Genomic DNA, 12,710 nt, shown 5'->3' with positions numbered 1-12,710 from the left:
GAGCATTGACTTTATGAGAGTAAGTCTCCCACCCATTGAAAGCTATCTTCCTTTCCAACTAGCAAGCTTAGAACGGAATTGCTTAATGATCAGTTGCCACAAAGACTGAGAATTAGTAGTGGAACCAAAAGAAAGGCTAAGGTAATTGGTTGGGAGCTTGTTGACTTTTTACCTAAGAGAAACGGCCTATAGTTAAAGGCTTTGATGTGATGCATTGATGCCAATTAGGCTACTTTTGGCAAAATTAATTTTAAGCCTTGAAACAACTTGTGAACCATTGAGAATTTTACTCTCATTTTTCAGATAACAAAGGATTGGCTTGTAAAAAATGAAAATGTCATCGACGAACTAAAGATGAGAGATGGGGGAAGATTATTGTGGATGCTCAAACCCTCCAAAAGGTTGCAAGATGTTGCTTTGTGACTCATAATACATAGATACTCCACAACAATGTTGAAAAGCATGGGAGAAAGTGGATAACCTTACCTTAGGGCTCTTTACATGTGAAATTGAGATGTGGGAGAGCCATTGACAAAGATAGAGATTGAAACTGTAAAGATACAATGTCGAATCCATTTGCACCACTAGATTCCAAAACCCATTAGCTTCATTAAAAAGATTCAATATTTCGAATCGACGTAGTTAAACGCCTTTTTGAAATCGACCTTAAAAATGATCCCATGTGCTTCTTTTTCTTTATAGAGTCAGTAAGATCATTAGTAATGAAAGAGAAATCGAGAATTTATCTCTTTTTGAAAAATGTGAATTGAAAGTCATTGATAATCGAACCCATAATTGGTCATAGTTTTGTTAAGATCTTGTAAGCGCTCTTAACCAAGTTGATTTTCTAAAATTGAGAAAGAATGGTGATGCTTTTGCAGTTTTAAATTAAGGTAATGAAAGAAAAGTTGACGTTCCTGTTGAATACACCATTAATGTAACAGTAATTGAAGAAATTTAGGACATTACCTTTGATTACAGGCCATAATTTCTTGTGGAAGTTAATGTTGAATCCATTCGAACCAAGCGCTTTGTTTTCATCACAGTCCTAAATTGGTCTACAAATTTCCTCTTTAATGAAAAAAGTTTCCAAATGTATTCTCTATATGTCATTGATACAATGAAAAGGGCAATTGAAGGATTGAGCTCGAAGGTGGGACTTTTCTTGTTAAAAGCCTTAAAATGCTCAATCACTTCAGTTTGGATGTCTTCTGGGTTTTCCAAAATGGTTCTATTGGCAGATAATTGTCGGATTAGATTCGATCTTTTACGATTTGAGGTTGTCAGATGAAAAAATTTAGTATTTCAATCACCCAATTGTGACCATTTGAGTTTGGACTTCTAGAACCATAATTTTTTTCTCTTATATAAATATCTCATAAATAGGAGTGCAAGGTTTGAAGGGTGGTTTTTTCTATGTGGACAATGCTCTTACCTTTACTTCTATTTCAATTTATTAATTTTTTACTCCAATTGAGTGATTTGGTTGGTGTGTTGATTGTGGTAGTCTGATTGCCATTTTTTGATTACGAATTTAAGTTTGAGTTAATCAAAAAAATCTATTCTAATATTGGTGTTGTTGGTGTTGTTAAAATTTTGGATCGATCTATTTATTATTAAGATATTTCAATTTTAATTAATGTTTAATTGTCTTTAAATATAGTAGTTTGTGAATCTCATACAAAGAAAAAAAAAGAAAAAGACATAATGTTTTAAAAAATTATTGAACTATTTAAGAAAATTTAAATAAGTTTTTATTTTTAATTACATAAAATAAAATCATTTACTTTTATTATTTTATATTTTTATATCACATGGTATTGACGTAGAAAATGAAATATGTTAAATGTTTACGGAAAAAGTGAAAAATGTGACAAACCTTAAATACTAGTACTAGTGATACTCGTTGAAATAAGATTAATGACTTCGCACTCCAACAAAAGCATCTCACAAGTTGAAGAGTAGTGTAATCCTCTATATGCTCAGTTTTACTCTAATACATAACATAGGATGTGATATTCATGGCTCCCTATTATCTGTTAGGACGTGTTAACATATCATGTCAATATTATATGATATAAAATGACAAGTAAAATTTTAATTAAAAGTAATTACAAACCTTAAATACTAGTACTATACATACTTCTTGACATGGGATTAATGGCTCCACACTCCAACAAGAGCATTTCACATGTTGAAGAGTGGCGTAAATCCTTAAATGCTCAATTTTACTTTAATACACAATATCAGATGTGAAATTCATAACTCCTCATCATTTGTTAGGTCGTATCAATATACTATGTGAATATCATATAATAAGTGATATTTCAGTTAAAAATAATTAGTCATAATAATCTGTTTGACTCAGAATTAAAATACAATAGATTAATTAAATGTAATAAAAAATAAAAATTTAAAAAAATTTCTAAATTATTAAAAAAAATTTAAAAAATATTTTGTCAATGAAAAATGAATATATATATATATATATATATTGGTACATAGATAAGAAATTGTTCAAACTTAAAAGGGAGAAAGAAAGGTAGTGGTAAAAACTTTTGATTGAAGGCTGCAATGCAAGGGTGAAGTGTTGTCTGATAACACAAGAAGGGAGCATTGGCATACAGTTGGAGAACTTTTTAGAGCATAGGATTCCATACCCCTTTTTTATTACCGTTCCACCCTTGTCCTTTTGAACCTTCTCTTGTTCTCTTCACAGTCTTCACTTCACTTCACTACCTCTCTCTCTCTCTCTGCCCATTCTTTCCCTTCACATGGCCGATGAAACTCCAGCCCCAGCTCCCCCTGTGGCGGCACCGCCGCCGCCGCCGCCACCCGCCGTAACTAAGTCTGATTCTCCAGCTGTTGTAGAAAAAGAAGACCCTTCACTGCCGTCTCCTGTAGATGTTGTATCTGTTTCTGTTACGGAATCTGTTTCAACCGCTATAGAAGACAAAAAGGAGCAGACGCCGCCGGCGGAACCTGTTGAACTGGTACCTGATTCAACGGATAAAGCAAAAAAAGAAGAGCCGCCTTTACCGCCACCACCGCAACCAGTGGAGTCAGAATCTGAATCACCAGCTGTGACAGAGAAAGCAAAGGAAGAAGAACCACCAGCTGCAACAGAAAAAGCAAAGGAAGAAGAACCACCAGCCCCAGCAGCAGCAACTGTAGCGGTGTTGGAAACTGAGCTACAGCAACCACCAGAACTGCCGTCGCAAGAGGTGGTTACGGAGTCGAAGTCGCTGGCGGCGATGATGGAGAAAGAAGAGGCAGGAGCACCAGCGCCTACTGTGTCTACTACCACAACAACTAGTGCTGAAGAAGACGTTGCTGTTGTTGTTGAAGAGAAAAAGATTCCTCAGAATTTGGGTTCTTTCAAAGAGGAAAGCAACAAAGTGGCTGATCTATCTGATTTCGAAAGAAAAGCTTTGGAAGAACTGAAGCGGCTTGTACAGGAAGCTATAGATGCTCACCTTTTCACTTCAGAAACCAAAAGTGAAGAAAACCCAGATAAGGAAAAGAAAGAAGAGCCAAAAGAGGTTTCCATTTGGGGTATCCCTCTTTTAAAAGATGATAGGAGTGATGTCATCCTTTTGAAGTTCTTAAGGGCTAGGGATTTTAAAGTGAAAGATGCGTTTGTAATGATAAAAAACACGATCCGGTGGAGGAAAGAGTTCGGAATCGATGAGCTTTTGGATGAAGATCTTGGTGATGATATGGAGAAAGTTGTGTTCATGCATGGACAAGATAGGGAAGGGCATCCTGTTTGTTACAATGTTTATGGGGAGTTTCAGAATAGGGATTTGTACCAGAAAGCGTTTTCAGATGAGGAGAAGCGAATGAAGTTTCTTCGTTGGCGGATTCAGTTCTTGGAGAAGAGTATCAGGAAGCTTGATTTTAGTCCTGATGGTATTAATACTATTTTTCAGGTCAGTGATCTCAAGAATTCTCCTGGACCTGGAAAACGGGAGCTTAGGTTGGCAACGAAGCAGGCTCTTCAGTTGCTTCAGGACAATTATCCAGAGTTTGTTGCAAAACAGGTTTGTTTTATATCTCTAATGTGGGATTATTATTCTCTGTCCGATTTTTTGGAGATTCATAGATTTCAGTTCTGTATTCTCTTTAGGTGTTTATTAATGTTCCTTGGTGGTATCTCGTGTTCTATACGATGATTAGTCCATTCATGACTCAAAGAACCAAGAGCAAGTTTGTTTTCGCAGGGCCGGCGAAATCTGCTGAAACCCTTTTCAAGTGAGTGAATTTTTTTGAACTAATTGAGTTGGTATTCTCCATATTCTGTAGTACACCTTCTTAGTGGTTAATATCCTAAATTTTGATTTATAAAACAGGTACATAGCACCTGAGCAAGTACCAATTCAATATGGTGGCTTGAGTGTGGATTACTGTGACTGCAATCCAGAATTCAGTGATGCTGATCCTGCCACTGAGATTACTGTGAAACCAGGGACCAAGCAAACTGTTGAAATAACAATCTATGAGGTGCAATTTCATTGTTTCTTCATGCTATACCTACATGTGATGCGTGCTCATCCCTCATTCTCCTCTTATTTACTAACTTTAACTAAATATAAGTGGCTAATATGTATTTGTGCCAGTGACCAATGTAAGGTATCTTCTCTTTTATAAATAATTGGTAACTTTTGCACTGCAGAAATGTGTCCTTGTTTGGGAGATCCGGGTAGTTGGGTGGGACGTGAGCTATGGTGCTGAATTCATGCCAAATGCTAAAGATAGCTATACGGTCATCATTCAGAAGCCCACAAAGATGTCTCCAAAAGATGAGCCAGTTGTGTCCCAATGCTTCAAAGTTGGTGAACTGGGTAAAGTAATGCTTACGGTTGACAACCCAACTTCAAAAAAGAAGAAGCTTGTCTACAGGTTTAAGGTTAAACCCTACTGCGACTGAGGGTATTATTCTCACTATGAAACATGGATATGGAAATTTAATTTATTCTTCTCTAATGGGCAATTTGCTTTTTTTTTTTTTAATTTATTTTTGTTTTGTATCTTTGTGAGGAGCATGGCTGACAGGGAGTTGCTCATGGTTTTAGATTTTGTCTTGGCACGTGGGGTTTTCCAAAGAAATAGATTTGTTGCTCATTGAGCAAACACACAAACTTCTGTCTTAGTGGGGAGAATGTGGCTGTAAAACTTACTGTATGTGTATCCAATTGTTTTGTGGTGTTGTGCACTGTATATTTTCTTCTGTATCATGTCTATATTTTGGAACTTTTACACTCTTGTAGATTCGGAAGAACATAAGTTATTGTTTGGTTTATGTAATCCTTCGGATTCCTTATTGCTATTTGATATTAATTTTCTTTGAAGAAGGAACCTGTAATCCCATTCTAGCTTTTAAAAACTTTTAAGTTGATGATATTTATATTTCAGCCCTTTTATGGTTGGTGTTTATTATCTGCATTTAGCCTACTCGCTATCATCAATGCATGCTTCATATTAATTTTCAAAGACAAATGCATGTTTCATTTTTGACCATTCAGCTCAATCGTGGATTCTAACTTTTTACGACAACGTATCATGGTGGATTTTACTAGGACGTGCAGGAACTGAAGTTGCTTTTAGTTGAAGAAAATGGAGTATAAATCTTTGCAGGAGCTGGGAAATTGTGGTTGCATATTTAAATCTGCCCACTATCAATACTTTGTTATTGAACTTTATTCACAATTGCTACCAAATCAAGACTTGTCTGCCCCCCTAGGATGTGTTATTATTGTTGATATAATTGTTTACTTTGAGTTGCCATAAATGAGTAATTATTCCCCCTTTTGCTTTTAAATCTATATACCAGAAAAACTTGTAAATGAGTTGCTGCCAACTAAAGCGATCCCAGCAAAATGCATGGGAGAAAACACACTTTTAACTCCATAATGCTAAGTTCTTAGTATGTGTAGAAACTGGAAGGCTGTTGCTTGACGTTCTAGCTGAATAATCAAGTAACCCTAAGAACTTGATGTAGGATTTCTGTGGGACAGTCTTTGTTAACTTGGGAACTTGGGTATCTTTGGAAGTAACCATTCCTGCTACAGATTGTTTGCATCTGGCGTGGGAAGCCATTGTTCTTCCTATCCACTGGACATTCTTCGTTTAGAATACGGCTGTTTGAATCGTGGATGGAAGCTTAGAGTTGTAGAAGCGTTTAGAAGATTGGGATTTGTGATCTTCATAGATAATGGATGGTGGACGGCCCAAAAAGCAAACACAATGATAACAAGTTGAAAACCTTTTTGGAGTAAAGTGCAGCGCCAATTTCATTTACAGCTAACACTTATGCAATGGAAATTCGACTATAAAATTGCTGCAGCAGCTGTCTTTTGGGTAATAAACTCAAGACTTGAGCTCTGTCTGTGTTGTGGAGTCTGTTCATTCGATTTGACTTATCCAATTATCATTCGATTTGACTGTTTTCTATTGAGCTTGATCCGGGGCTAAACCAATGGACTGACAGATATGCAACAGCCTGTTCATTGTTCAAGTCCAGATAGCCATTGAAAGGAAAGATACCACAGCTCTTGTAGTGACTTGTCTGGCATATGTCAGTGTGCTTTCTGATCTCAATGACTCGTGCAGCTGACTGGGTATGCTGGTTTAGAGAATTATAACTAAATCCACTGGATGAGAGATGCAAGCTACTTAAATAGTACATGTTAAATTTCACAGAAAGTACATCCCAGATTTAGTATTAAATTACTCCCAACTTACCTGTTTCCTTTTTGATGGTTGAGCTTCTTCTAGTTGACTGATGATGATTGCCCGTGCTGAAGGCCACCCTGTATTGATTGGAAGGAACGAGTTTGTTGAGCTTTCAATTTTTAGGTGGATTTTGGTTAGGTGGGACTTTGGGAGAGGCACAATTTCCTCTCTACTTTGCCATTAAAGTGAGCTTCTCTACAGGCGTGAGCTGTGACTAATTCTGGGGGACCTCCCATGTTTACGTTACAATCATTCTTTGCAGGTTTTTATTTATTTATTTATTTATTTATTTATATATATATAAATTGCATATGAAATCTTTATTGCCTGGCTTAAGATTCTGAGCCTGAATGCAATCTGTGAAAGCCATTGCTTCCATGGCCATGAGAAACTGGAACAACATGATTGTAGCTGTGATGCTTTTAGAGCTTGCCACTTTTTGCTTGTACAGCTCAGCTCAGATGGGGTGTCCATTGGAAGTTGAATAATAGAAACTAGTATTGTTTAGGGTTCCGGTGATTGTGTGCTCTGTCCCTACATGAATGTGTCATCTCTTTTGCATATACTATAGTTTATGGGACTGCTGAGGGTTAGGCATGCTATGACAACATTGACTTTTTGTCCTTGTGGACACTTCAGATATTAAAATTTGGAAAACAAAAATTAGATTTATTTGTACAATCTAAGATGCAAATGGGAAATGTTCATAAACAAAAACAAGGTTGGTTAGCCCAACATGGCTGGCTGTTTGAAAACACATTCAGGATGATTTGGATGACTGAAAGATGTCAAGAAAATGGGGCTAATCAAAAGAGAAAAGTGGGATATCAAAAAACCAAGGCAATAATCTGAAATTTAGTTTCCATCAAGTGAGAATTATTTCCAAGATGCCAGAGAGCCATGTTTCTAAGATCAAGTATATACTTGTCAACAGACACTGTAGTGAAATTGATATTTGATGAAAGATAAAGTGCCAGACAAAATCTCAAATGTACTTGAACATACAATTAAGAAGCCTGGCCACAAACATTTCACTTGTTATCTTGTGAAATCAAATGCTATTCAAGTGTTCCATCTTCAATGAGAAAGAAAAAATGTCACAAGGGAACCCATTGCCATCGCTAACTTTACATATATTAAGAGATACTTGGTTTGAATGAGGTTAGAATTTTCTTCTTCTAGCACAAACTCTGTATCAGATTGAACTTCATTCTGATTCTCCATGTTTCCATACATATCACTTGGAACAAATTTGTTTAGCAGTGACATTAATGCAGTCCGCACTTGCAATGGCTTCACTGTGACCCCTATTGTATTGATTTGTACCATCTGTTAACTCCTGGAATTCATTAGACTGACCATTTCTGGTGGACCTCCTTCTAGCTTTCTTCATCTTCACTATTCTGTTACTTCTCTAACCTGCAGCTGGATGTTAAAAAATTATTATAATACTAAAGAATTGATCCCATAAGAGAGATTTGGAGTCAATTTTGAGTATGAAAAATATACACTCATCATTGAGTTGAATTTTCAAAAGAGTTGAATTTTTATATGACTATGTTTATAACATATGACAATCATATCAATTAATAGTAAATTTAAACAAAAAAAAAACACCTACCATTGTTGAAAAATATATACATAAGTGAAATATGGCAGAAAGCAACGTAGGTACCTTGTTCTAGTTTTACTTTGGCATTCTTGGGTAAGGACAAATGGGACAAGAATCCTTGACCCGAAGACACCATGCTTTTCCTTGGTCCAACCAGAAAGGCTTAGGAAGATGCAAACAAAGATGCGAATGGGGTTTAGTCAAGAGCAAAACAATTTGGTGTTTGTGGTGCACCCATATTTTCCAACCCACTGCACTGTCCAAAGTGTTATGTAAAAGCCAGAATTGTTAGCAAAAGTGTCTTTCACGACTATTTTTGGTTACTAGCAAAGCCCTTTGCTGATTGGGCAAAACACTCATGGAAATAATGCACAACAATCTGTTTGATTTACCCTTTAATCCTTACCAAGAACCAAAGTATTATCCAAGTTGATGAGCATGACATCCCTGACCATTGAGTGAAACTAATTGCCAACATTTGCTTTTAATATTAGGAGATTTTCTTTGGAAAAGTATAAGTAGTTTACTGGGATGAGAATTGGAGATGTTTCCTTAACAAAATTATTCAAAATTTCTACTTCTTTGGAGTTGTGTGAATCTAAAACTTTATTTTCTTTTTCCAAACAACTCTTAATTCTAAGCTATATTTTATTGCCTATTACTAATAATAGCCTAATAGGATTTGTCTGCCATCCAATTTCCACATAAACAAATACTACCATTTAATGTAATTATCAATCTGCCAAGATGAATATTTCTATGTATCAATAGCCTAATTATCCTGCCAAAATAAAATGAAAATAGCCAAGGGGCAAGATATGATTGTTTGACTGACTGGGAACACATCTTCAAGGGACAGTGCTATGGTGAGGTGAATTATTCAATCAGGCTGAGAGACAAGCAACTACAATCTAAGAGTCCTAATTCAATGGAAATATTATTTGTGATGAGCAGAGGAAAAACCCAGCCCACTATGTAGGGAAATATGAGAATACTTACTTTTCACAAATCCGTTAAATTAATGGTTATGAACCTGGGTGGGCAATTAACAGCTTCAAAAGCTGAAATTGCAAAATAAGCCACATATCACCTGCGGTAGCGATAGCGCTTGAAGTTAAAATATATATGCGAAATTCCACGTTCGAATGTGCAGTTAAATCCCTTCTGATGAGAAAATTCCCACTCCTTGTTTACAATCTGGAAAGCCTGTGGAACAAATGCAAATGAGTTAGTAGTTTCCTTGGAAAAAAACATCTACAGATGGATCAGTGGTTTGGTCATGATAAGGCTAAACAAAATGAACTTACAATGTCCTCATAGGGTGGCCCAGCATGGAACTTTATGATTCATGTCCCCGTACTATTTCCATCCTTCTCAATGGTATATCCAGGAGCCTTTGTCTTATCGAAAAGTTCTGTGTAGAAAATATTAAACTTGTATCCTTGCACAATGTTAGGAGGTGGATTGTCATGATCATAATTGGTCTGGTTGTATTTGTTCCACTCATATCCAGTGTGAACATGTTTGAAATATTTTGGTTTTCTAGGTCGGTATTTGTCATGCCGCCAATACACCTGCACCAGTACATATATTAGTTGACTTCCCAAGAAAAAAATAGAGAGTGGCCAACTGCCAATTCCCAATTTTATATGAACAAAAATAGGACGAGTGGTTAAAGCACCTGTGAGTCCAAGTTTACTTCAGCACCAGAGCCAAGTACTGCATCTCCCTCCTCCATTGCTCCCATAGCTTTCATGGCTTTTAGCTCAAAGTTGTCTTCTGAAGGGGTAGGTTTTCATGCCATAACTTCTTGCATCCGTCTTTGCTGCTCCTCGAACACGGCCATACGTTTCCTTTCCTGTTAACATAAAATATGGTTAACCATAAATACCGCTTAGCTTGCATGCTCATTAAGAGGCAATTAAGATATTGAGTTACCAATATAGCCTTGTCCTCTTCAGGGGTCAATAGCTTCTTCATTTTCATCACCATGCAACAGTTCTGGTGAAAATGATCCAGCCTCTTCTTCCACCTCATGTGCCTCGTTAAACTTAATACACACAATTGCCTGATCAGTGGTAAAGTAAGAAGTACTTCAATTGCGCCAAGTAGCAAATTCTGAAATTCTTATAGCTTGCCCTGGTTCTAACACTATAAATGTTCACCACTTATAATAATAATAAAATTTGGGAAAAAAAAAACCTTACTTTTCGTTGAGATTGGCATCGCCGAAAGGATTCGAATCATTTGAACAACCCGACACTGTTTGCGCTTTCAATTTCTTCGCAGCTCGCAATGCCTAATTAAAATTATCAGTTATTAAACCACCGAAAAGTTCAAAATTTTTGACCAAAAAATTAAATGAAAGCAAAAAAAAAAAAAAAACCTTCTTTTGAGCTTTCTTGGCCATATACTCAGCAATTTCCTCTTCCGTGATGTTTCTAGAAGACCTCTTCTTCTTACTACGACCTCGATCACTTTCATCGCTGTCATCGGCAGAGAAATCATCGGCGGAGTCACGGTCGCGACGGCTTTGGCTTCTGGTATCTCTATGGCGGCTGCTTTTGCTTTTACTACGACGGCTTCGATCCTTGCTTTGTTTGCGGGAGCTTCTGTCAGGGGAAGAGTCTCGGCTGTCAGTCTCGGCTGTCAGTCTCGTCTGATTCGGACTCCGAAGCGGAATCGTCGTCGGATCTTCTTTTGCTTCGACTGCTTCTGGCCATGTTTTAGGGCTTGAAATTAAATATCACGAAAACGACGGCGTTTCGTTGTTGGGGCCATGGACCAATTGACTAGACCTGTTTCATCAGCCTATAATCCCGATTTGCATAAACAAGAAAGAGGCATACGGACTTTTTGTTGCGTTTGTTTTTACTTTAATTTAGCATTTTGTGTTATTTAAAATTTGACTATATCATAATTATCATTATCGAAAGATACGTGATACACATCGTGCAATATATTATGATATTAGTAAAAAATAATACGTATTTATAATTATATCAAATTTAATTAATTATTAAAAATATATCATATAATATTTGATATGTATTTTAGGATCCAAGACGTATTATATGATACAGTCGATATATTTTTATAAATTAAATTTAAATTAATTAAAAAAAATTTTATTAATTTTTTGAGTTGAAATATAAAAAATTATATTTTATGAGTTTTAATTTTTAGATTTTCAACAAAAAAATACTAAAAATATTGAATTCCTTCTTAATTTTAACATGATGAATTTTTTTATTTTTTAATTAATAAATTAATATAAAAATATATATTTTACTTAAAAATTTATACTATTAAGAAATATGTTAAACTTTTAAATTAAAAAAAATCCTCTGTTCAATTTGCATTCTATAATCTTCAATTTTGTTAAAATTTATAATATTTTTTAAATTTTTTATTTTACATGTATAAATATTATTTCAATTAATTTTAAAATTTTTTTCGTATCTTATAATACGATACTCAATATTAAAATTTATAAAATTTTACTACACGATACATATCTCGATTTATCAACTATAGACTATACCTATCTCTTTTTAATTGTTTATAAATAAAAGATAGTTATATACACAATAACATTATTGTTTCGATTATTATATATAATTAATAGTTGACAATATTAAGTTAGCAATTAGAACTAGGAAAATTATTTATTTTAGTGAAAGCCATTCAATTCAATTAGAATTGTTTTTTTCCCATCGGATAAATCTTAGAAATAATTATAATAAATAAACAATATTTAAAATGACAAATTAAAATTAAATAATAATAAGCCAGTGAGAGAGCGCTATTAGGAAGCTGGTGAGTTGTGACATCTGCATCTCTCTTTGAAGACAAGAAAGCCCTAGAAATTTTGGGTCGGTTTGTGGGATGGCAGAGAAAGGGGAAGACAAAGAGAGGTCGATTTATATTCACGTTCATAGAAGGTTGGACAGCGGTATGTGATTAATCGAAGGCCTGAAGGTGCGGAAATCCGCCCAGTGTTTGACGACACACCACTGACGCTGCTTTTAGGGATACCAGCTGTGAGGTTCTTGGTTCCACCCTGTGGGCCATCGGTGGACAACACAAGGCCAATGCTGTCCATTGTCTGGACACCCGTAACCCAAGCGCAGGTTGGAAAACTTGCTTTGCCTTTGCCATTTGATTGCTGTCGAGCTTTGTCTGCGGTCTGCGGTAAGTGGATGCATGTCATTAGAGGTGTTATGAAGTTTACCTTACCCACCCCTACCCTTTTCCAAGGGCTTTGGTCTTTAATCTAAACCCTAAACCCCAAACCTCAACAAAAAGGTTTACATTGAGGTCTTTTTTGTCCTCAACGTTGTCCCATTTGATCCATGTTCAG

The 12,710-nt window shown here is 35.7% G+C and overlaps 1 protein-coding gene and 1 pseudogene across 5 annotated transcripts; one reads left to right on the top strand and one right to left on the bottom strand.

Moving 5' to 3' along the window:
- Window positions 1-2,658: 2,658 nt before the first annotated feature.
- Window positions 2,659-5,721, top strand: LOC110419781 (patellin-3-like). 4 transcript variants are annotated; one of them, XM_021432886.2, is made up of 5 exons: window positions 2,659-4,043; window positions 4,130-4,254; window positions 4,353-4,503; window positions 4,676-4,932; window positions 5,580-5,721. In XM_021432886.2, the coding sequence occupies exons 1-4, from the start codon at window positions 2,775-2,777 to the stop codon at window positions 4,928-4,930; spliced, it is 1,800 nt and encodes a 599-aa protein (XP_021288561.1). In that variant the 5' UTR covers window positions 2,659-2,774; the 3' UTR covers window positions 4,931-4,932; window positions 5,580-5,721. The 4 variants fall into 4 exon arrangements, with proteins under 4 accessions (XP_021288561.1, XP_021288560.1, XP_021288559.1 ...); XM_021432885.2 differs by lacking the exon at window positions 5,580-5,721 and adding an exon at window positions 5,044-5,354; XM_021432884.2 differs by lacking the exon at window positions 5,580-5,721 and adding an exon at window positions 5,041-5,354.
- A 1,935-nt stretch (window positions 5,722-7,656) lies between these two features.
- Window positions 7,657-11,244, bottom strand: LOC110419595 (uncharacterized; annotated as a pseudogene). The gene is made up of 7 exons (XR_016351408.1): window positions 10,734-11,244; window positions 10,555-10,646; window positions 10,286-10,415; window positions 10,029-10,205; window positions 9,655-9,921; window positions 8,411-9,553; window positions 7,657-8,160 (listed from the first exon to the last, which is right to left on the bottom strand). The product of XR_016351408.1 is annotated as an uncharacterized LOC110419595 (transcript).
- Window positions 11,245-12,710: the final 1,466 nt, after the last annotated feature.

The sequence above is a fragment of the Theobroma umbraticum genome, unplaced genomic scaffold (assembly GCF_002168275.2).
Source record: "Theobroma umbraticum cultivar Fairchild unplaced genomic scaffold, ASM216827v3 scaffold_67.0, whole genome shotgun sequence".
NCBI classification, from domain to species: Eukaryota; Viridiplantae; Streptophyta; class Magnoliopsida; order Malvales; family Malvaceae; genus Theobroma; species Theobroma umbraticum.
This window is presented reverse-complemented; position numbering and strand designations above follow the sequence as displayed.

Coding starts and splice junctions, on each gene's coding strand:
- LOC110419781 (XM_021432886.2), top strand. CDS start 2,775: ATGGCCGATGAAACTCCAGCCCCAGCTCCCCCTGTGGCGGCACCGCCG. Junction 4,044..4,129: donor CAGAGTTTGTTGCAAAACAG/GTTTGTTTTATA, acceptor TATTCTCTTTAG/GTGTTTATTAATGTTCCTTG. Junction 4,504..4,675: donor TTGAAATAACAATCTATGAG/GTGCAATTTCAT, acceptor TTTGCACTGCAG/AAATGTGTCCTTGTTTGGGA.